Source organism: Oncorhynchus keta, chromosome 2 (assembly GCF_023373465.1).
Source record: "Oncorhynchus keta strain PuntledgeMale-10-30-2019 chromosome 2, Oket_V2, whole genome shotgun sequence".
In the NCBI taxonomy this organism is placed as follows: domain Eukaryota; kingdom Metazoa; phylum Chordata; class Actinopteri; order Salmoniformes; family Salmonidae; genus Oncorhynchus; species Oncorhynchus keta.
The window spans coordinates 45,464,815-45,490,539 of NC_068422.1; the positions used below are offsets into that span (position 1 = coordinate 45,464,815).

Genomic DNA, 25,725 nt, shown 5'->3' on the forward strand with positions numbered 1-25,725 from the left:
CTGATGGTGTAATGAGAACACTTAACCGGTTTACCAGGTATACAATGAAGCTGAGGCTAAAGTAGTGTGCTCTTCACTGATGAATCCTGGTTTCAACTGTACCGGGCAGACAGCTTGATTTATTTTTTTTTTTTAACACCTGTCAGCTAGATGGATCATCTTGGCAAAGGAGAAATGCCCACTAACAGGGATGTAAATACATTTGTGCACAAAATTGGAGAGAAGCTTTTTGTATGTGAAGAACATTTCTGTGGTTTTCTATTTCCGCTCATGAAGCCTGGGACCAACACAGTACATGTGTTAATTTGTTCAGTATACATTCCTATTCTTATAAAAAGGTCATTCATATGGTTTCCTTGGTTAATTTACATAGTGTATATATAAGATCTATGAAATGAACCCAATCTCGTTCACAGCCACTAGTCTGGGGATGAGATTAAAGAGTGACTGCACTTCCTGATTTAGCCTTGTTTTAGATTTGGTTCATTAAGAAATGCTAGTAGCCATGACTGTATTCAGGCGTGAGTTTCTTTTGGGTGTGCTTTGATGTGGTTGTCTCTTGTTTGCAGGTTAGAAAGAGTTGTTAGCCAATTAGCTTCAGCCAGCTGTGAATGTTTGTTTGACTTTGGGTAGTCTATCAATATTTTCATGTTGCACATCTTTTATTTAAATGCTCTGAATTGATGATTACTTAGATGCTGCCAGATGAGGGCAGGATTAAAATAAACCCAACGCACAGAGAACTGTTACGATACCCTTCATTCCGTGACGTACCATTTTTTTTTTTTCATACTGACTTGGACCAAAATGGTCCTATTTACACTTTGTAGTCCATTTTGACACTATAACAAGTGTTTCTGACTGACATCGATGCCACATGGGACATTTTCAAAAGGAGAAGTGGCTTTTTCTTTAAAACAAACCAAAACGTCTTCACACTTACCCCCCCACCCCAATCGTCCTTACCTAAAACATGTAAATAAATAAAAATAAATTGTGCCTTCCTTCCTGTATTATACTTATGCTAAAATGTTTAATCTATTCTATTGAGCCATTTACTTAGTTTGTGTTCTTATCCTTTATTATTTCTCATTGTTGCTGCATTGTCGAGAAAGAACCTGCAAGTAAGCGTTTGATTGGACGGTGTATCCCATGCATCCTGTTCTAATAAAACTCCTGTGATAAATGTGCATCACGAAGTTTCCTAGTTTAAATTTTTTATTTTTAGCACCGTCATTAGATGTAACGTTCTGGCACTGGACACACATCCAGGCAACCTGAGGATTTGAGAACATAATTGGGTTGTATCCTGCAGGAGGGAGGTGGGGTTGCCCCGTCCCATCCGGCCCAAGATGCTTTGGGCACCTTCCTGCGTTAGAGGCACCTGTCCTTGCCGTCACCTGACGGGGCTAAGCTGCACATCAAAGCCTCTTACTGCTCTTATCGCCTCATCTGCTGTCTGTGCTTTAGGGTTATTATTCCAGATGACAGATGCCCCCCCCCCCACTACCACTCACATATACCAATGTCTTTACTGTACCTGCTCATCTGAACCCACCTCTCAGGTAAGGATACCTCCGATCATAGCTTAGTTGGACACATTGAGGTATAGGTGATGTATATGTCTCCTTTCAATTGTCTTGCCAAAATGTACCTCAACCTTTCAATATGAATTATCCAACACTTCAACTTATTTAAGCTTTATTTAACCGAGAAGTGCCTTTGAGGCCTCTTTCATAATTGAGACATGATAACTACAGATGAATTATCAGATAACGTGTGTTTGTTTTCTAGCATAGATCTCCTATCTTCTGAGGGTGGCCCAGTTAAAGTGACGCCAGTCACCTGTTTGTCCTGGAACAGAACTGAGGACTGGATCCCTGCTGAGTGGAATCCACACATTCCTGCTGATCTCATCAGGTAAAGCTGGCCTCCTCCTGGGTTCTTTACATGTACTGTACCCTCATCTCACTCGAACCTCCTGGCTCTCCTTAACTCCTTATTCACCAGGTCCATGCAGCCTACAATTAGCATTTCTCCCCTCATTCTTTCACTCATTCTCTGCTAGCTTCATGATTAGTTTAAATAAGGCTGAGGACCTCAACAAGAGAGGTGTATTAGGAAAAATACTGTATGAATGTACATACAATCTTCCTGTCATAGGCATATTCTGTAAGTGTGGAATACCCATTTAAAAATGACCCATGTCAGACAAAACCCTATGGACAAAACGGACAATCATACTCTTGTTCTCATTATATATCTTTATCTTACGCAGTGGAGCTGCTAAATTCTCCAGCCAACCCACAAGACTGACAGTTTTGCTGATCAAAATCCACATTTACAGAAAATATTAACTCTCAATATTACAAAGGAAGAGAAATGGTCACACAGAAAGTAAAAATATTACAACTGATAAGACTTTTTGTATCCACGGAAAACTGACCCGTATCTCTATGTACTCACACAAGGAACGCTGATTTTAAACTGCCAATCGGATCATATTTCGCTCTCCAAAAAGTACAGAACATTCTCCTTCTAAAGTTCCCCCAGCACTTCATCTGGCCACTCAGCCCACTGTATCCCCTCAAAGGAGTACAAAACCAGAGTTAAAACCGCCTCGTACACGAAGCGGACATATAACCCGATAGCAACACTGATACATAACGAATGAATGTAAAAGTGTGTGTTGTATAGGTGTGAATGCATATGGCCCTGCACTGCCAGGACCTGAGTGACAGGGGGCTGGGACAGCCAGGACCCCAGTTCCGCAGCTACCCAATTTAAGCTGCCATAAGGGGACATTTGACCGGGTTGCATTGGGCACACTGGTAATGTTGAGTTTTGGAGTCGGTTGAATTGAGCAGGCTAAATTACTTCACAGAACTACATATATATTTGTGTGCCTGTCAGTTTACATGTCCACGCAACACAAGTTGTGGAGTGTAACAAGGACATAGGAGTAAAACTATTAGATATGAGCATAGAGAAACTGTATTAGGCTTGATGGTCTCAGGGTCTGCCCATCGTTTTTCATGGAGAGGATTGCCAGGCAGGGGAGGAGATAATTATTCATTCAGGACATTTTCTTCATATTCACAAGCCCAAATTCATGTATACTGTACAGATGTTTTGACAACCCAAATATATTTTTCATTATTTAAAAAAAAAGAAAAGAAAAAAGATTGATTAACATATATACATAATTATTATGGACAGGATATACATTCACATTTTTTGAGTTTGGTTCTTACTTCATCTGAGCAGTTGGTTAAGTTCTTCACTTTTCAAAGGGTGTGTGCATGTGTGTCAATGTTTGTGTCTGTGTGTGTATGTTTGCGTACGCATTTGTTTTCATGTGTTTACATTCGTTTGAGCGTGTGTGCGTCGCTTCACTGAGAAGATCTCTCTCCTCTTTCTCTTTGAGCTCCCATCGACAGGACAAGCCTCAGTCCTTTTGGGTGGGACCCTCTCAACTCACAGTGGCCACCGCCTCCTCACCCTCCCCCACCTGGTTCCCTGCACCGGCCAGACCCTTGATCGTTGCTATGAAGTCCGCTACCGTCTCCTTCACACTCTTCTCCAGGAGCCAGCCCTCGCTCTCACTCTCCGGGTTCTCTGGGTCTGCCATGGTCTCCAGAGAAGTGGTCAGGTACTGTAAGCCCACCATCACTCCTGCCTGAGGACCACACAAACAAGATATGTACATCGCCGAGTCTCTATACAGACACACTGCAATTAAACAATCTGTACGGCCTCTGAAACACCATAGATCTCTGCTATCCATTCTTTTTTTGGATTTAGAAAACAGTGATTCTAAATCTATTCAATCACTGATCCAAATCAAATGGATTTATAGTCACTAAGGGTTGGCTTTTAGATCAAATCTCCCATTGAAATCTTCCAATCAATTGACACAGATCTCCAATTTGGTCCAAACTGACCATTTAGTGTTGTTGTTTTGACCCAGACAGCAACCCAGTTAGTGTTCAGTCTGTAAGTTGGCACAGTGAGATCCTGCTTCCAGGAAGGATACCCGTTGCACTTTGCTCTGCCCAGATTAACCCCTCTAAGAAACCCTGATCCTCCCTCACCGCCTATACCAACCCCACATTACGCAATCCCTCACCCTTTCAGTCCCAAGACTCCTTTAGCTGTCGTTATGGGCTATAATCTGCCGAGGGTCGTTTTCCCCACGGTCAGTTTATAACTCAGTGAATATAGGGAGGTTTGAACAACAACAACAAAAAGAGTCACTCACATGGTCACTCTTTCAATGGAAAAAGAGTTTATAATCAGATTCCATTTCAAACAGAGAAATATGGTAATGAAGGTAAGGTAGGCCTAGTTATTGGTGGGTGGATGCGTGGCATTCATGCTCATTCATCTGTGTACCATAGATCAGACACTGGAGCTCTACACCTCAGCCGTTTGGAAAGTCAGTTAGATGGAAGTCAAGTTGAGTCAAGTGAGTGCTAAGACCAACCAAGGAAATGGCATGTTTTAGTGCCTGCTTGGCAGAAGGGCAAAGGCATAGTGATAAGTTGGCTTGTTGTGTGCCACGTGTTCTCTCAAAGTCAAAGGGCAAGAGGGTTGGCATGTGTGCCCAATGAACTGGTCAGCTGTGGCCAATTTGGACCAGCTGGACCTTTCCTAATAATACTCACTGAGCTAGATACTAAGAAATGGCTTTCGTCTTCCACAATGGGAAACCTATGGGAAAGCCTTCTTTTCAAATCTTCTTCTCCTCAGCACTGGGCCTAGCCCTGCCCTGCTACTTACCTACACATGCCTTTTAAGACGGTAATTGAATCAAATCTTCAGCTAATCAATTACTTTTCAGTCTGGCGTGTGAGGTCACATCAATTGATCTTTAGCGTTTGTAGCCAGCTACCCTTTGAAGGGAAGGACATTGACAGAACCTCCCGAAAGTACCACCAGCCATTTCCCTTTCAGTTCCATACTTTTCTCTTTCTCACCTCCAGTATGATGTACAGTAGCATCAGGCTCCCGATGCTGTTCATCATGCCTCCGTAGTAGGCGACCAGGGACTCGCGGCAGCCCCGGGTCCAGATGTTGAGCTCCTCGGTGTGGTGGTCGTAGTCATAGTGGGCTGAGTTGTTGGTCAGTTGGTGCTGGATGCAGGGTCTGGGGGAGCCGGGGTTGCAGCAGCTGAACGGTACACTCTCCATCAGGAACTTCCCCTCCACGTTGCTCAGGACACGGCTGTGGGAAAGGCCCAGAGAGACACGTCAGACGCGTCACAAGTCATGTCAGCCATGTGACGCAAAGTATGGCATTCGAGTAACGGGTGTATGTCCGTTGCCGTAACACAGGCCTACGAGGCGCGGATGTTTAAACGATGTAAAGGGAAGGTGATTTAGGAAAACGGTGAACCCATGAGCCTCTGGTAGGAAGAGTAAACAAATGGACGGCTCACATGGTAAAGTATGTGATCGTAACTGGCCACCTTTCGAGTGTCAGTTTAGACTAACTGTATGAGTGAATCATCAATCGGTGTTTGGCAGGGGTATTCTATCGAGGCCTTGGCTGAATTTCTGTTGACAGGAGAAAAGTGGGTGGGTCTCCTGGCTAATATTGACAGGTGTTGAGTTTAAACCCCGGGTTCACGAGGATCCTCTTGATGTGATCGTCCGTGAGTGAGAGAGACGGCCGATATCCCTTGAGTAAAGTAACAGAAACATGGACGCATAAAGCACAGTCAATTACACTGTACACGCACACACGTATACACACGTCAATGAACTTACTCCGATGCATTTAAACATGCACGCTGTTACACATGTACTATCCACACATTGCCGCACACTTCCAATTATATTCTCTCAATGTCCAAATGATCCTAGAGAATCTCAAGTAGTTGTGTAGCTCAACGAAGTTACTTCGTTGATTTGGCTCGAAGCGCAAAAAAATCTAATAGGTACCATTGACTTGCATTGGATTTGTGCCACAAATGCTAAAAAGTTACCAATTAAAACAGTGGCCAGGTAAACAAAACCAAAGCTTGGATTGCTGTCATCCTTTATGCTGAGACTGTTTACAGACTAAGGAAACCAATGTGACATGTTGTAATCTGGGTGAACTATACTTTTAATCAATGCCTTAAAATCAGAATCTAAATTGACTAAATATAAGTATCAGTTGCCACCAGGGCACAATATTAGGGAGAGAGGGGGGTAGTGTGTTTGCGTCAGTCTATTAGTGACAGTTAACGGCTGTTTTATTATGATTTAGGGGGACAGTAAGCTATGAAGGACGTGAAATTTAGATCCATGGAGATTATCTACTTATCAGAACCTGGCACATGAACCTGACTTCACTTACACTGGTATCCTGTTCTGACACCTTGAAAAAGGTTAAGGTACAACCCTCCGCCACCCCCAAAAAACTCCACCCGTTTCAAAAATATAGCATTTTGTCCCAATAAAAGTGTTGATTTCTAAATGTAGCAAATAACTGAAAGTAGGCGACTAACTTAAACTACTTGTTTTGTATGTATGTTTTACATTAAGTTGTCACTACCATACACAAGCAAAAGCATATGCTACCGTGGCCCATTTTCTATCTCAAGCTTCCTGCACAAGATCACAAGAGATCAAATGGGTAAAGATGGAGACTATGGGGAGGAGTGAGGAAAGCTCTTATGTAGTAGCCATGTCAAATATGCTCCATAAGACTTAGCATGGATTAAACAAACTGTTTCTTTCCTTAAAATAGCCTTTTTTTCCCCTCTCAATTGAAAGACTAAAAGGCAGCTTAGGAGGCCAAGGAGATTTGGTGGAAAGGTAGAGAGTAGGAAGGTAGGAGTCATCTGTTCTGGCTGACACCCAGAGAGACTGTCAACTTTTACTGTACATGGTACTTTTTGGCCTTTGGGGTACCCTAATCAACCCAACATTGCTCTCACTCAGCTACGGATTCTAGTACTCACTCTTTGACTTCATCGTTGCTGAAGTCCAGATAGCGGTTGCTGATCCACTGGACCACAAACCAATCCCTATAGTTGTTGTTGCCACAGCAGCGGAACTCGATCTGGGTCATGTCCAGCGTCCTCTTCATGAAGCAGCGTCCAGGTGTATCCGTATCCTTGTAGAATTTGATCCCATTCTTCAGACCCTCGGCCAGGGCGAAGTACAGCTGGAACTGCATGCAGAAGCACAGCAGAGCTGTGAAGAACAGGAGGATGTTGAAAGCGAAGCAGCCCATCAGGTAGCCCTTGACCATGGGCTTCCACTTGGCGAACTTTATAGCATCCAGAGAGTCGTGGCACACTTTGCCGCCAAAAACATTGAGCCCGCAAGCAGCTAGGCCTACTAGGATCAACAGGTTGGGCACAAAATGGCTTTCGTTGTTGTTCATCATCTCACTCCTCTTCCGAAGCTCGATCTTAAAGAACAGCCCCAGGCTGAAGACCAGGATGCCGGTCATCACTGCAAGCCAGTACATGAGCCATAGGCCCTGGGCAAGCTTCACCCGCTTGGGCAAGTCAAACTTTACCTTCATCAACGCCATGCTTACCTCAGAGTGTATGCTATTCCCAAATCAAAATTGGATTTTTTTTTTAAAGAAACAAATTTGAATTTACAAAAGATTCTAAGCTATTTTTTCAATGTTTTTTTTGATTATGTAACAGGCAAGGATTTCAGTTGACCTTAGGCAACTATGTTCCTGTGGAGAGTTTCAGTTGGAAAATGGTAATCCATTCCAGAAAGGAGCTGCAGAATGTGTTTTGGCAAGCGTTTCCCTCTTCATATCCATTCTGACCACCCTCAAATCAGGAAAGTCCATAGTGCTGGGTGAGCAGAGGATTCTGCCACCCAAAATTCCACCCAAAAATATTCACATAAAATCCCTCAAAATGACAGGATGGTGGGCTACACAGCTATTCCGGGTGGATCTTTTTCCTGCAAAAGGAGATAGCTAAGCGAGTAGCCGAGTGATCGAGCCACAAAGTTGCAGTACGTCACCCTAACCTCCGCTAATCAGCCCTGATCCAATTTGCAGCAGATGAGCCCTGGGCTCTAATCTCTTGTCTTACCATATAATTGATTTGTTGCTTAAGAATTCAACTTCCTCCATTACCTGCCCGCGCTGGGAAGGGGAGACTGGAGACAGTCTTGCGGCCGCAGGAACTACTAACTTGTCAAGTGTGAACCTTTTCGGTGACAGCCTGGGTGGTGTTTGAAGAGTAAGACTGTACTGCCTAATGTGTTTGCCAAAACAGCTACCCAATAATGTCACAGCATAACATCATTTTGCCTCTTCACCAAGCAGAATCTCTCATGTATTCCTTGCAAACAAGAACAAAGGATCCTCATTATCTCCTTGTGTTGTCAGGGTTTGGATTAAGGTTAAGTCGATGTATTATTACTTCCTTCCTTCCTTTGAGGCTCTAAATTCTAAGTCTTAGTGCAGGGCAGAATGTAGCACAAAATTATCACCTAAAACGCCTTTTTGTATTGTTGTAGCTTTACCATCTTTATTGCGGAGATAAAGTCAAATACACGTGCCTTTTCTCTGTTGGCTCTCCACATATCACTCGGAGGCACACCCTGTTCCAATTCTATAGTTGCTAATGTTTATAAGGGTCAATAAATATAACTGTTTAGAACATTAACTTTCATAGGACTTTCCATAAAATTGACAAATTGCTGGTGGCTAATGTAGTTTGCTTTTCCAGTGCAACAAAAAAAAGAAGGTATAATTATATGTTTGGCTCAGAGACTTGGCGAAGTCTCAAGCTTTATTTAGCCCAACCTTAATCCAATTTGTGGCCCACGTTTGTTTTAGTATTTACTCTAGGCCTATCATTGTCTTAGAAGTATGAATAGGCCTAGGCATTTACAAAAGGCTTTGTTCCCCACCACAACTACATCAACCTGGACTCATCAAACATGATTTTAGCATACAGAGACAAAGTCAGAAGGTCAATGGCATGGAGGAGGATTGCAGAGATGTTGGTGGGTAAAGAGAGATTTGCACAATGTTTGCTAGTCAAAGCCACAATTTCCTTTACCCAAAGTACCCATTCATGTCCATGTAGACCTACTGTATGTATTTTACAGGAAGTGAGCTAAATCATCAATGTCATGACACCAGTATAATGAAAGAGCCATAAGCTATAATATATGAGAATCATAATGTTAAGATACCATAATCTAATTGGTAGCATGTTACATGAGACATCCATGCTTAGTGTATCATTTACAATGTTATAATGCATGTTACTGGTGATTTCTGTCTTTGGTGGGCAAATTCCACAATTTCATTTGCTCAACACATTCACAAATGGTGGCTATGATCACAGTTTTGAGGTTTAGGTTGCTTGAAGGTCATAGCTAGCAGGCAGCACAAGCAAACTTTGTTGTGCAAATCTCTCTTCACCCACCATCAACACCAACTCTGCAATCCTCTATGCCATTGACCTTATGACCGTCTCTGTAGCAAAACCAGACACTGCAATGATTGGCATTCCTCCATCATTTTTGGTTGTGCTTGCCCGGAACTATGTTTCACGAAGGAAAAATGTTCAAGCAAACATCTGCTCCTCACCTAATTGGTTAACGGCAGCGGTAGTTGCGTGTAATTTGCATGAAGTTTCCTAGAGCAGAGCTTTCTCTATCGCTCCGCTAGCAGGGTTCGTGCCACTCACCTTCCCACAATCCCCTGCATATTGCTCCGCCTGCTCCAATAAAAAATGAATGGGGGCGCAACTTCGTCTGGCGAATTCGGAAGTGGTGAAAACCCTACGTAAAAAGGTTAATTGGCGGGAAAATCCATCTGACTGGAAATGATGGACAAGGAGTTTAAGGAGTAAACGTTTTATAATAAGGATTACATGGTGAAAATCGGACCTCTCTGAAATGAATATGGATGGCACTCCCTTCAGCAAAATATATTTAACCGAAACTCTCCCGCTTGAAAAAATAAAAATTAAATAACTGTCCCTATATCCAAAAATGTAGGCGAATTAAAACAAAGTAGATAGAGAACATGTCTACCGTTTACTCTCACTTCTTGGACACAGACCAAGCTGATCTTCATCATGTACCATTACGTGTCAAAGCGGGGATGTTGATAGCGCACCTGGCTGCGGGCTATCAGGCTGTGGGTTCGCAGACCACCTTGGACAAGAGTAGGGTTGGAAAGATCTCCTTTATAGTAAAAGCATTGAATTAATCTATCGTCGTGTTTGTAGGTCCGATAAAAAAAAATGCCATTTATAAAAAATATAAAATTCTACATAATTGTAAGTATTGGCAGATTTTTTTTTAAATAGCCTACAACGCAAATTACCGAAAATACAGGCTAAGAATGGACAGAGAGATAGGTTTGTGCTTTTAGACATTTTCTTTAATAAAAGTTAGTCCTCTCATACCACCTCAATGTGAGTCTTGGTTTTAACTTAACAACCCTTTACTGACACGGAGGTAGGCTATTTAAAGAGTACATGGTGGGTGGAGGAGTTGACGACAAATCTATGGATATAGCAGCCTATAGCCTAATTATTTAACTAGGCAAGTCAGTTAGATAGGCCTACCTCTTATTTCTTCAATAGGAAGAAATTAGTCTCCAACACAAAGCCCTCTTGTTGTTAGTAAAGTCCAATTAAAATGAAGACGGTTGAAATTAATTATGCCTACGGGTACTCTAATTTGCCTACTTTCAGCACCATGAGCTGTCCATTTCCGAGGGATCGTGCCGCAGGTGCTTTCAAGTTTCAGCACCACAATGTAAATTGCTAGAATCTGGTTTATTGTGACTTTTTTTTTAGGTCAATAGTGCAGTTTTGGGAATAGGCCTAATCAAATATATTTTCAGAAGAAATCTTTGACTCTCCTCCTGAACTGCCATTGTAGCCCTACACAGCACAGGCATTGGTTAAGCAGCTCACACAAACGTTTTTGATCAGCAAGAGCAGAGCAGGCCGGGGCTCAGGGTTGGAATATCCATTGCAGTGTGTAATGCAGCCTGGTTTTATTGACACCATCCCAGCAGCTATCTTAGAAATATAACTTTGCTCTGTGCTCCTCTGAGCATGCACTTCGTAGCCTGTAGGGGATGGATCATTTGATTGAGACCACACTAAATAGCCTATAGGCGCAATTGATATTGCTTGCCCAGCGGAGAATCAGAGATGACGGAGCAGCATTGGGCACACATCAATATATACCCTAATAAGCAACTCATTCTAAAACATTGAGAAATATTGATATTTTATTAATTACAAATTACATGACCCTACCCAGGACTAGATTTTTTTTTAAACTCCCCTTGACTGAAATTGAAAAAGCATTGTCCCTCCCCCTATTTTCCCCCAGGTGACCATTCTGTAAATGTCGATCTCTCCCTTAGTAATAGGTGACATATAAATAGTTGGATGTAAAACATTTCCAGAATTAAAAATAGTTACATTCTTTTGTGAATAGTCCTGTAAAGTATGGTGACACTTGGTGTTAATCTCCTTTCTTATCCAGCTATAGCCTGTCCTGAACCTACTCCTAAATGTGATGTCAATGGTCAAGACAGCAGCTGGCATCACAGTTAGGAAATAATGGATCAGTCCTTTTAGATATCAGACAGAACTAACCCAGGTGTTTATGCTCTCCAAGCACATAACACACATTTCTGCCTCTCCTTTTTGTTGTTGTTGCCTTTCTCCATACTGACCAAGGACTATAACGATAACCCCACCCTGCATCTCTCCACTTCAGTCACTATGGATTATGATCGGTTGCCTACTATGCATCCCCTGGATCAGTGATTCCCAAAAGGTTGGTAACCAAGGGGACAACTTCCAGGCAATGTTCTGAAGCAGGGCTTTCTTCACCGGGTTCAGTCAACCAACCCACAGCCTCTTCAAAATGATTCAATCCAGCATTCAGTCATGTACAATTGGCCTTTGCCTGAGTGGAAGAGAGCAGGTCTGTTGCAGGGACAGGGGGTGGGTCTCAGTGCAGGGTTCATCCCCTCTTTCGTTGTGGACACAAAGGTCCATAACAGTAGAATCCAGCCTGGGCATATCCCAGGGGCTGTTCGGGGCCTGCCCCAACTCAACACTGAGTACACAGTCACCAGTATGGGCCTACAGTGTCTCTCCTCCACTGATACCAGACACAGCCCCCAGGAGGTCACAGTCAACCACACTGGCCAGAAGAGACCCCCCAGATGGTCCACCACATTATAGTCTAAACCCCTCCAGGCCCAGGGCAGGACCTGAATAGACCAGTACATCAGACTCAACTGACTGGATCCACAGAGACCATCACCCCCATTATCAATGTACCATCCTTTCCCGGGCATATACTGACCAAATAAAGAGCTGAGGCTGAGCCAGTTACTGGGCAGAACTCTGGGTTCCCGGAAAACCATGCCCAGTCGCCTGTTGAAAAACGGCAACTGGAGCAAGTTTCCAGGTAAGAACATCATGATAACCTATACAGATCTCTCTGGCAATACACATTTACTCAGTCATGTCATGTTTGTCATTCATATTTGTTCATAATTCACTGTTTTGTCTTCACTACTTCCCCTCTGTGACATGCATAATTTATCCTCTTCTCCCTGTAACATGATGGACTTAACATACCTGCCACTCAGCAGTTCCCTAAAGGAGACCTGTAAGTACTTTTATCTGCCTGTGAAGCTCAGCTCAACTGGGAAATCCAGTTCCAACAGTAACTGGCCACCTTATACAGTTTCTATAAATATCTGACATACCTACTTGTCCTTATAGCTACTGCCTTACCTCTCCCTGAACTGTATAGCCAAAACAGTAGACTCCGCACCTCTCTATGACTGTGAAACTGGGGTAGTTATTGAGTGTGTGTCTGTGTGTGTGTCTTAGGATCCTCCAGCAGATAGAGCAGGACCATGCCAGGGTCCTGGAACCAGACCTGTCCCCCTTCACTTCTCTGGAGGATGCTGCCCACCACCTTCTACCATGGCTTCCAGATCAAGCTACCCACACAGGAGGATCTATGGAGAGGTAGAGTAGTCAACAGCCCACACTACAGGGCAAACTTGTAATTCTTTCAAATCTCTCTTATCTCCCTCTGCAGTGGATGAGGAGTTTGAAGCAGAGGCCACTGAGGTCATGATGCAAAATGAAGCTATGATGAACAAGTACCAGTGTCTCATGCAGGAGGAGTTTGAGCTCTATCTATCTATCTATCTATCTATCTATCTATCTATCTATCTATCTATCTATCTATCTATCTATCTATCTATCTATCTATCTATCTATCTATCTATCTATCTATCATTTCTCCTTTGCCAAGATAATCCATCCACCTGACAGGTGTGACATATCAAGAAGCTGATTAAACAGCATGATCGTTGCACAGGTGCACCTTGTGCTGGGGACAATAAAAGGCCACTTGAAAATGTGCAGTTTTGTCACACAAGACAATGCCACAGATGTCTCAAGTTCTAAGGGAGAGTGCAATTGGTATGCTGACTGAAGGAATGTCCAACAGAGCTGTTGCCAGAGAAATGAATGTTAATTTAAATTTTGTTTTAGAGAATTTGGCAGTACATCCAACTGGCCTCACAACTGCAGAGGGGGGGGGGTATTCCTGTCTTTAAGAAAGCCAGTGGGTGGACCTGGCACTAAAGTGGCTGGGCCTATACCCTCCCAGGCCCACCCATGGCTGGTCATCTGCTCAGTCATGTGAAATCCTTAGATTAGGGCCTAATACATGTATTTCAATTGACTGATTTCCTTATATGAACTGTAACTCGGTAAATCTTTGGATTGTTGCATTGATATTTTTTTTCAGTATTGTTTGACAGCAGGATTGATTGATGGGACAGATTTCAGGGGTGAGGTATTAACACCTCGAGAGGAAGGAAAGTGTGTGAGTTCTAAATCAGCAAGAGGTACCCCTATTATTAGCATGCTGTGGACAAGATTAGAGTCAGCCTTGGGATTGCAGTGAATTACTGCCCGATCCATTTACAGGGGCACAGAGTCACACGCAGATCCGCACGCAATGAAACTGTGGCAGCAAAACTCACGCCCATCCATGATAGAACAGTATTATTATACCCAGCGTGCTGTGGTTGGGTACTTCAGGGCCTGAAAGTATGGGCACACGCCCACACATGTACCCACCCTTGCTGTAAATGTCATTATGACATTGGTCTCTCTCCAAAAGTAACTAGATACCAAGTTAGATTATATTGTTATAAAACGGTTAGATCTGATTTAAGGATCAAATTCTGATAATTGTCATAGAGGTTTTTTTTGTTGTCATTTTGTCTAAAATGTGTTTTTTAAATATTTATTTAACTAGGCAAGTCAGTTAAGAACTAATTCTGATTTTCAATGACAGCCTAGGAACAGTGAGTTAACTGCCTGTTCAGGGGCAGAACAACAGATTTGTACCTTGTCAGCTCGGGATATGAACTTGCAACCTTTCGGTTACTAGTCCAATGCTCTAACCTCTAGGCTACTGCCATTGACTTAATTTTCAATTTATAGAGTATGATTCTATATAAGTATTAATCACATGGAGACACAAACAATCCTACCAAAAGCAAGAGGGTATTTTTGAAAAATGTATTGAGTGTGGTCTAGCCCACTAAGACACTCTGGATGGCTCTGTTATAGAGCTGTTCCAATGTGGGAAGACACCACTGACATCTTGTGGTACAATGCCAAAACTTCATTCACTCACTGCCATCTCATGGTTGAGAATGAGTTCACACGTGCTTCCCATTAAATTGTACCCTCACACGCAACTCATTGTATTTGCTTTTGCCAAACAGTCATTACCCTCACACGGAATTCAATGTGTTTGCTTTTGCCAAGCAGTCATTGTCAAAGAGTATGTAGGATCCACCTGCTCTACCCTCGTCAACCTGAGAGGCTATTCCAGAGTTGGCATGCTACTGAGAGCTCCTCTGACTCAGTTGTGGGACAGGGATGGTTTGAGCTCATCATCGTGGAAGCCAAATTTGGTTCCACATGGCCACTCCTAGATAGAGACAGAGCATGTAGCCTGTCTCCAGCCCTACCTTGTGGCACACAGGCCTCGGCCGCCTCACTCTCACAAATAAACTGTGGATTAGCATTGTCTGTGGCTAATTAAGGACCTGCCGAGGGATTCATATACGCTTCAAAGGGCCGTGGCCGCCCTCCCCTTCTCTCCTGTCCTCTGTTTTCCGCCTGGGTTTGATGGTTCTCTAAACGGTGCCACGTGTGAGAGAGAGCCCTGTTTCAGGCCCCTGGTGAGGAAGAGGTGGGGGAGAAGAGGGGGAGAAGAGGACACTGGAATGTGTTTGTTCATAATCCTCCTTTTATCTATAATCATCTGTTTTCACATCCTGGGACGGGTTATGGGCAGAGAGCTCGGCTCAGCTCTCCCCTCTCCCCTCTCTATCTTTGCCTTTTGTTGTCGTTATCTGCCTCCCTCTCTATTCTCTATGTTCTCTATGTTCCCAGCTGTCCCTTTGGTAAGGAATACATAGTGGTTGCTGCTGAACTTACACACCCACTGGCCTGGGTATCTCAACATGCATGAGAGAGAGAAAGGGGGGCTAAAGATAGTGACCTTTCATGTGTACTTATATGTAGGCGAGTAGGACGGAGCTTGTTTTGATGTGATAGAGAGCGATGAACAGATAGTAGAATCCCCAGGGGGATGATGGGTGTATACACACTCCCCTGAATGGAGGGAGAGGGGGGAGAACGTTACAAGAATTTCATAACAAGCATAAAACCATTAATGTGTCACGGCTTCATTGGAAGCAGATGTGTGATTTATTTTTATAGGCTGGTAGTTGAGGTCGCCGCAACAGGCTGTGGAATGCCTCCTCCTCTTCCACTTCCTCCTCCTACGCCTCTTCCTCCACCCTCCTCCTTCATCGTACTCCTTCTCCATCCTCCATCATACCCCTCCTCCTCCTTCATCCTCCTCCTCCTCTCTACACCTCTTCATCCTCCTTCTCCTCTTTCTCATCTGCTACCATCCCAGCCTCAAGTCCCTCACCCTTCTCTCCCCTTTTGTCTTTTTTTTTGTCAAGCAATTAAGCTTCTTCATCTTTCTCTTTCAGCATCCATGTTTTTCACACTAGATGCCTAATGGCCTACACAGATCAAACTTCATGAACTAGGAGAAAAGTGATAAAGCATGGTTGAGATGCAGGACCAAGCTTCTCTTGGCTGCCGTTGGATGCTGGGGAGCCGTGTGCTGGTGTGATAGACAGCTTATCCATCTCCTCATGCTCTACCACGCGCACACGCACACACACACACACAGAGTGATGTCAAGTCCTCAGACTGACAGCCTGATCGCAGGAAGTGGTCCATTATTCAATCAATGGAATTGCGACAATTTGGGAAAATTTGTCAGAAGGAAAAACAAACGAGCTCATAATGTGCTCATAATTCAGACATCAGTTTAAACCAGATAGGAATGTAAAATGTGTGCATGTTCTGTGTGTGGGAGTCCGGTCAGTTAATGGTATGGGTGGACTGTACTGAAGCAGTTCTAGAAATGACTAACAGGTCCGGAGAGAGAATATCAGCGTGTCTGATTTTTTTTTTTGAAGAGAAACAAAACCTTCCTATCCATCATGCAAATGTATAGTGGGGTCTGAAATGATTGACACCTTAAATAAAGATGAGCAAACATTTGGGAAACTATATTATTTTACACTAATACAATTGCTCCGAGAAAGAGATTTTGTTTAACAAGTAATATTTTTTTCTCCCAACAAGGTAGGGGTCCAAATGATTGACACCCCTGTTTTCAATACCTCACCTTGCAAGGGTAACGTGACTGAGCCTTTTTCTAGAATATGTTATCAATTGGAGAACACATAGGGAGGGATCTTGGACCATTCCTCCATACAGAATCCTTCCAGCTCCTTGATGATGATGGTTTTTTATTCATAACGATTGTTCACTTGAAAGCACTATAGTGGAAAAAGGAAATGTGAGTAACGTCTGCAACAGAATGTTCTACTGTGGTGAAAATCAACTGTCCCTCGCTTCGGCCCTTACACTTTTTCTTTGATGACGCGAACCGAATTGGAAAATGGCACACTCTGTGGAATAAGCCAGAGCCAAGAAAAGGTTAGCCAATAAAAAAAGAGAAAAAGTCACCACCGCAAACGAGCACATTTCTTCTGTCAGTGACAATGGCGTTCACACAAACTCCTTCTGGCCAAAATGCCTCTCCGTGAGCGGCCTGACATGCCGTTTTTACGTGAGGCTAAAGGTGAGTAAATAAAGTCGTTAACAGTGACTGCTCCGGGTTATTTTACTGTCTGAGCAACTCGACAGCGTTTGGTAAGCTGCCACATCAAACATTTGTCCACAGAGGGACGTACTGTACAGTACAGTGCACAGACAGATAGAGGAGGAGGAGGAATCGAAGAGAGTGAGAAAAGAGACGCAGGAGAGAAGAGAAGGGAGGGATATGTGGAGGAAGAACAGAACTACAGTCCTGTCTGCACTCGTCTCTCACGAGGCCATTAAACGTGAACACATGCAAACAACTGGTAATACACATTTGATTTCCATTAGGCTTTGCTGCAAACATCCCCGATTTATCAAGATGTTGGAAACTCGGCCCAGACCTGAAACAAGGACCAGTCATATTTACACAAAACGGAGTTATCATACTTTGTGTGTTGTCCGTGTTAACTGTCTGACAGGAAATAAAATAAGCGATGCTATTGACCTAGGGGATGCTGCAGGATGTCAAGACCTAGCATGGGGTCTCCGCACCACACCCTGCCCAGACACACTGAACATAGCATGGGTCCTCTGGGAGAAAGAAACCATTCTCTTCCTCCCTCACTACCCATTATCTCACGCAGACACACATGGTTGGGTGCTGTCGCAAAATGTTCTACAAGCGCTCACAGTTTCACGGCATCCATGTTTCAAATGTCAAATTTAGAAGTGTTTAAGGTTAAATGTATTTGCTAACTCAGAATTCTAAAGGTTAGGCATTAACTCCAAATGGTTAAGGTAAGGATTAAGGTTTGGGACAGGCTTATAACAAAAATGTTTTTAAAAACGATCACTGGATTTGCACTCAGAACTTTTCAGATGCTTACACCCAACCTCCATCCCCGTCCACAATGCCCTGGCAAAACCCAGACCTACTTGAAGGTAACAGCGATCACTGTTGCCCCAGTGGCCTGGCTTCCACATCATATCCCAATGTCCTCAGACGTGGCTGGACGTTGAATACGGACTTGTATCACGGGTGACCTGTAGCTGTAAAATCGGACAGCAATAAATCACACGGAGCCACACTCAGTAGAAAAACACTGGTTATGAGGCCAAGGAGAGAGAGGAAATATAAAATACAAATATAGTATAGTCCTCACAGTGTTAGCGTGATAGGAGCCAGCGAAGGCTTGAGTGTGATGAAATGTGTGTGTGTGTGTGTGTGTGTGTGTGTGTGTGTGTGTGTGTGTGTGTGTGTGTGTGTGTGTGTGTGTGTGTGTGTGTGTGTGTGTGTGTGTGTGTGTGTGTGTGTGTGTGTGTGTGTGTGCGCGCGCACTGCGTGTGCGCACTGCGTGTGTGTACTGCGTGTGTGTGTTGCGTGAGCTAAAGGCTGGGCCGTTACTCCAGCTTTTCCTCTCCAATTACAGCCCTGTTGATCTGAGGGTCTCCGCTTCACTGCTGTCTCCTGCTATTCTCATCCAGCTGCAATAACATCTCTATAGAACACTCCACACTTCCTACAGACACACGCGCACATACGGTATACGGACACTCACGAGCACGCAGACACAGAGTGCAAACACACACAGTAAGCATGCAGGCACACACAGATCAACCCTAACACATTTTATACAGAACAGACAAAAAACATCCCAAATAATATGCCATTTAACAGATTATTTTATCCAAAGCGACTTCCTGTTATGCATGCATATATTTTACATTCCTGGGTGGTGCCAGGAATCAAACCCACTGCCCTGCTATTACAAGCACCATGCTCTACCAACTGAGCTAAAAAAGGACCACACCAACACCAACACAAAAGCAACATCATCCGCATGAAACACAAATCGCTCACATGCACGCGCACACAGAGAAACAGACAGACAGACAGACAGACAGACAGACAGACAGACAGACAGACAGAGTTAGTTAGTTAGTTAGATAGTTAGTTAGTTAGTTAGTTGTCAGTTGAGAGTCTGCCTGATCTCAGAAATACTAGGTTCAGACTCTGTCTGTCCTGTCCCATTTGGCTGAGTGCACTTCAAAGTGCCCTGCTGGAGTCCACAGAAACCTCCCCTCCTGCCTTTTCCCCTCCAGACTTGGCCCAGCGAAAGTGAAAACCAGAGGGCTTTTAGGAAACACTCCCTAGGGGACCCTTAGACGATACATTCCCGCCTCATTGTAAGAGAGATCTGTCACTTTGAGTTTCCCTTGCGCCAGAGCCAGAGCCAGAGTAGGGCCCGTACAGGGCTGATAGATGGCCAGGCGAGGGGCCTAGAGCTGGGGGAGACTGGTGCGATGCAGGTCCGGTGCCCCCTGGAGGTCATCAAAGAGATAGAACACAGGAAGAATAAGTCATAAAGTACAATGACAGTCTTGACGGCTGCAGCATGTATCCTATCCTCCGCTTGTCTGAAATGGAAAAGACGTTGCTGCACTTGAGCTGTCTCCCGGACATTTGTTACATCAACACTCAGTCGTGTTTCTGTTGGGCTAAAAGAGAGAAAAAAGAGCACCTCTCTGATTCCGAACGTGGTGCTCTGCCAAAAAAAGGCCGGGGAAACTGATCCACCTTCGGGTCCTGGATTATATTCTTTGTCTGAATTCCAAGATTCCACAAGCGGCCAGAAGAGATTTGAGGTTTCTCCTGAACCCACGGTCGACGGCGGCAACAGCTCGCAGCAAACAGCAATCAATGTGTATTAGCCCTGATGTCTGCAGCTACCAACTGTACCTGAACTTTATCCAATGCATTCTCCGTTGAGAGTTATCCAGCACGTGTGTAAGTGTGTCAATAGACCTTCCATTCGGCCAGGAGTTTCCCCCCCGCTCAGGCCAGGGAAAACTCCAGGCCCTTACTAAAGGTATGTCGTCCCGGACACACACACACACACACACACCCCCACCCGATTCCCTCAAACACCTATATAGCACAGGTCAGGGTGATGCTGTTATTTGCTCTGCAGTAAACGCAAGGCCCTGGGTCATAGCGTATGTACCAGAGGTGTCAGGTCATAGCAGCTGTGTGTTTGTGTAGTTGCAGTTACATTGTAGTTACTCCACAACACGAACCTGAGTGACAGAGTGAAAAGAAGGAAGCCTGTACAGAATAAAAATATTCCAAAACATACATCCTGTTTGCAACAAGGCACTAAAGAAAAACTGCACAAAAATGTGGCAAAGCAATTCACTTTTTGTCCGGAATGCAAAGAGTTATGTTTGGGGAAAATCCAACCACTCTCCATATTTCCAAGCATAGTGGGGACTGCATCATGTCATGGGTAATCGTTAAGTACTGGGGAGTTAAGGTAAAAAAATGAACCGAATGGACCTAAGCACAAGCAAAATCCTAGAAGACAACCTGGTTCAGTCTGCTTTCCACCAGACACTGGGAGATGAATTCACCTTTCAGCAGGACAATCAACTATAACACAAAGCCAAAATCTCCACTGGAGTTGCTTACCAAGAAGACAGTGAATCTTCCTGAGTGGCGAGTTGCCGTTTTGACTACTTGAAGATCGATGGCAAGACCTGAAAATGATTGTCTAGCAATGATCAACAACACATTTTGCAGCGCTTGAAGAGTTTCGAAGGGCAAATGTTGCACAATGCAGGTGTGGAAACTCTTCGAGACAACCTCTAAAAGGTTCCCAGCTGTAATCGCTGCCAAAGGTGCATCTACAAAGTATTGACTCAGGGGTGTGAATACTAAATGAGATATTTCTGTATTTAATTTTCAATACATTTTCCAAAATGACTAAAAACATGTTTTCAATCTGTCATTATGGGGGTATTATATGTAGACGGGTGAATATGTTTTATTATTTTTAATGCATTTTTAATTCAGGCTGTAACACAACAAAATGTGGAATAACTCCAGGGGTAGGAATACTTTCTGAAGGAACTGTGTCTTGTATGTTCTATCAAGACAGGTGCGTTCAGGACCAGGGCAGCTGGAGCGCACCTGATTGGTAGGGTTAAAGACATTCCCATTATTAGTGAGATTATGTGATCCATTTTAGTCTATATAATATTGTAAGGCAACATATTGTGGTTGTGTAACATTGCAACGTTGGCGCATGGGTTCATTTTCATCCATTTCAAACTTTTGCCATTAATTATACAAATCAACACAAACATGAAATTATGGCTGATTGTACATTTGTCGGAAGTAACAAGCATTAAAAACCAGAAACATGGATATAAGACAGATATTGTGCACTTCTCGCCAGCTGTTACTTCCCTCCCCGCCGGCAGGTACAAAAGTAACATTGCGGTAGTTCTATTCTCCGTCTATTTCATTTCAACTAAATTACCCTAGAAATTAAATTACTGTTGCTAATGATCGAGGACGTATGTGACCGACCGGCTCAAATCACTCTTATGTATCAACATTTTAAATAGTGTTTTTTTATATTGGATAAAAGTAGAGACTCAGAGCTACAAAACTGTATATCATACATTGCTTTTTGAGGAACAATGAGGCAAGTAATTCTGCTTTGAAAGTTGATAAACTTGGAAACTCACTTTTGAGAAAATGGCCTTTGAATGTTTTGGTATCTACAGGAGAGCTCTCCACTGCCTAAACCCATTCAGAATTGTTCACAGCCTCTTAAGCCAACCCCAGCCATCTCTTTAATGATTCACATGTGAGGTCATGTGCTAAACAGTGAGTAGTGTAGTAAAGATTCCTACACTACAAAAAGTGGAAAAAGTCGTAGCCTACAATAAGGAAAAATTCCAGTTAAACAGAAAGTGTCCAGATAAATTTGAGATGACGGGCTCCCGAGTGGCGCAGCGGTCTAAGGCACTGCATTGTAGTGCAGGAGATGTCACTGCAGTCCCTGGTTCATATCCAGGCTGCATCCGGCTGTGATTGGGAGTCCCATAGGGGGGTGCGCAATTTGCCCAGCGTTGGCCGGGGTAGGCTGTCATTGTAAATACGAATTTGTTATTAACTGACTTTCCTAGTTAAATAAAAAAGTAATTAAATAAATGATGCTTACCCAGACACACTTGCCTAAATTGATGGGTCACTTGAAAGAAATGCTATAACCCCCAGCCACATCTTGCCAAGTGGATGGGTCTCTATGGTTACTTTTGTAGTAGCAATATCCAAAAATAGATTGTGTCAATATGAATATGGTATGAACAATATCAATAACAATATCAGTGATAGATGAGGAGGTTATATGCATACAATCAGGGGTAAAGTGGTTGAGCAGCAGGATTTTAAAAAATTGTAGCAGCAAATGTACATGTGTGTTAGGAGAGAGTCATTTAAATAGAGGCACTGCAGATAGTGCTGATGACTGGTCTGTCTGAACAATGCATGAACAAGGGAATCTATATTCGGAGAGCCTGTTTCTGTCCAACCCTTGACTTTGGTGCAGGGCATGTGATGTCCATAGCCTTTTCGTCGCAAAACTCCCCGATCTTCTCAAAAAACGAAGTTTGTCGAGGTGTGTCCAGTCCAGGTGGTGCTTGTACAGGCAGGAAGGATGTCAGCGTTGCGCAGCAGCTGAAACCTGGTCCTGACTGAGTCCGAACGCTCCTTGGCGACAACAACACCAGGCTCCAGAGCATCGAAACTGTAAAACAGGAAATAACAAAACATATTGAGACGACATTACAACTTTAGACAACATCAATTCACCTCCCAAGTTTAGATAAGAAGAAAAACCTCATAAAATGCTGTAAAAAAAGCTATGCCAGCCATAGCTTTCCACCGGCACTGTACCATCCTCCAGTCCAACCAGCTGTGGGATGTTGACCGCTGTCACCCTGCTGTCCTTCACAACACCAGCAATCTCAGACAAAGTGTTCACGCTGGTCTTTCTGAAGCGTTGCTTGATGAGGCCAAAGTACTAGTCGGTGGCAAACTTGGTGTGGCCTGGTGATCAGGAAGGTCCAGACTGTGGTCCAGCTTGTGCATGTTCAGCCAGGCACAATACCAGAGCACAAACTTGTTCTTGTTTTGGCCACTGCAGCTGGGAGGAGTTGAAAAGTAGATGGGACCTGGCTGCATCGATTCAGAAGGATAGTGCACCTGCAAACGACAACAAAAACGAAGATAAGTTAATAAAAAGAAAATGTTACGTAAAACGTCATTTTAAAAATGTATGCGTCATTATCAGGCAAGTTTCACTTACCTGCAAATGTGCAGAGCAGCAGCCCTGCATACAGAAACATAATATTGGAAACTGGAAGTTAAGATTATAACACAAAGCCCAACTACATGTACCTCTGGAAAATACTGAAATAATGTGAGATCAATAAAAGTAGGTAAATTAAATAATCAAAATGTGTTTATGGTTTACATACCAAATGTTATCGATTCCTTGTAGAGAAGCCACCCTGCTGCTTTTGTCACATGGGATGGCAGCAGCTTTCCAACAAAGTATTTGTGTCCTGGGTGGCTTCCTGGTAATACTTTTGCATTATCCTCTGCGTAGCTGTTGATGAAGTTCAACACTCGCTGCAAGTCCTCACGCTTTAGGTGTAACCTGTGCTTGCTTGGGCCAGCTCTCTTTTTGATGGGAGGCATTAGACCATTCTCCTTGTATGACTGGTGGAGGAGAGTCAGGTGTGTTCTACTGATGCTGAAAGACAAATTCCAGATACAAATATTTTGGCATTATTATACAACCGTCAGACACAACAGGTTAACTTGATGGGTTGTGTAATCATCTGGCGAGTCTTTTGTTCATACATGCTAGCTAAACAATGAACCATAATCCTAAACCATAGAGTACTAGCGATACAAACCAATTGTCATAGCTAGCTAAAGTCAACCAAATAGGTTCAATGTATTTGTTGTATCCTATTGTAGACCAATATCTATATAAAACGACAGTTGTTGATGTGTATGGCTGCATTTCAAATACATTTTTGTACATTTGAATGTTGCAGCAATAGGATCTCGGCCTAGCGTTTGAGCGAGAGATCAATTATTTTGATAACAGGCCCTGATCCCAATGAATCGACTTCCCCCGCACGGAGAGGAGGAGATCTGCTCATTTTCAGGGACTCACAAGGCTCATTTGAATTTCCTAAAGCAGTAGGATAATTCTCTGCAACAAAAGTGTGATCAAGTTAAGATCTGACATCTGTACATTATGTCAAATATATTCATGTGTCATTTTATGAATGTACGTCTAAGTGTGCATGTTCATTCTTTGTATCTGATCGGAGTGCGTGTGTGTGTGTGTGTGTGTGTGTGTGTGTGTGTGTGTGTGTGTGTGTGTGTGTGTGTGTGTGTGTGTGTGTGTGTGTGTGTGTGTGTGTGTGTGTGTGTGTGTGTGTGTGTGTGTGTGTGTGTGTGTGTGTGTGTGTGTGTGTGCGTATCTCCCTCTCTCTCTGTCTTTAATCAGTGCAGGCTCTGAGTTCCACTGTGCCAAGTTCCATTCAGCTGTGCGTAGTCAAAGAATGATTTCCACCGACCGTCGTTCCACACTGCTTTTCCTGGCCGATCCTCATGGTACTGTGTCAGCTCAGGGACCTCTAATAGACACGCATACACACATATTTGCGCACACCCACATGTACACACACACACTATGAATTATATATGCTGTGCATCAATACCTTCTTATAAGCCCCTCATCCTCCATCAGTATGATGCCATTATGACCAGCCTATATTCATTAAAGGCCTGTCAGAGTGAGGATTCTGATCACAGATCAGTCCGTGCTTATTAAAGCCCTGTCACACAGAGAGGCTACGCTGAACAGAGATCAGTGTGTCTTTATTACAATCCGTGTCACAGTGGAGGCATTCTGAGCAACACAAAGCCTCCATTGGCCTAATCCCTCGTCAGGGGCAACGGCATTAAGTTGTCAGTCAAAGCGGAGGACAGGTTATTATACACCATAGGGTTGCTCAATAATCACCTCACCTGCCACAGATTAAAGGACCTGTTGGAGGGGGCCATGCTGATGCCTGTTGTAACTCCAGTCCTTCCAATGAGTATTACCTCCTCGAGAAAGAGTTTTGTGGTCAGAGCTTTGTCCAGTGGGATAAATAACAGGCAGATTTAACACAGGCCTGTTTTATATTTAAGTTGTACCTAGGGCACAGAACCACACAGAAACAGAGAGACTGACAGAGAGACTGGGCAGATTAGCAGAGAGTGTGAGAGAGATATCAGGAAAGACAGAAAAAGACAAGGAGTAGGTTAGGACTGGGGAGAGGTGCCTCTGTGTGAACCCCCCTGCGTTTAATAAGGCATAATGCTGCGGCTCGGTGGGCACCGTTTCCAACAGGCAGGCTTAAAAGCTATTTTCTCCTTATTACATGCATGATTTTAACTGATCCCAGAAAAGCAAACACATGGATTCCCCATGGACCACTCGGATTCAGGCTCAACTGCTGAACTGACAGAATGTGGTGGGAATAGAAGGTGCAGGGTGGCGGGTCAACAGAGAGGAGGAGGAGGGGGGGGCTCACACCTTCGTTCAGCGTGGCCTAGCCATACAACTCCCCTCTTGTTGGAGGAGGAGGGGGAGGAG

General features: G+C 43.7%; 1 protein-coding gene across 1 annotated transcript; it reads right to left on the reverse strand.

The window, feature by feature from the left end:
* Positions 1–2,244: 2,244 nt before the first annotated feature.
* Positions 2,245–7,919, reverse strand: LOC118361884 (peripherin-2-like). Its single transcript, XM_035742100.2, has 3 exons — positions 6,953–7,919; positions 4,980–5,226; positions 2,245–3,679 (listed from the first exon to the last, which is right to left on the reverse strand). The coding sequence occupies exons 1-3, from the start codon at positions 7,531–7,533 to the stop codon at positions 3,473–3,475; spliced, it is 1,035 nt and encodes a 344-aa protein (XP_035597993.1). The 5' UTR covers positions 7,534–7,919; the 3' UTR covers positions 2,245–3,472.
* Between the last annotated feature and the right edge of the window lie 17,806 nt (positions 7,920–25,725).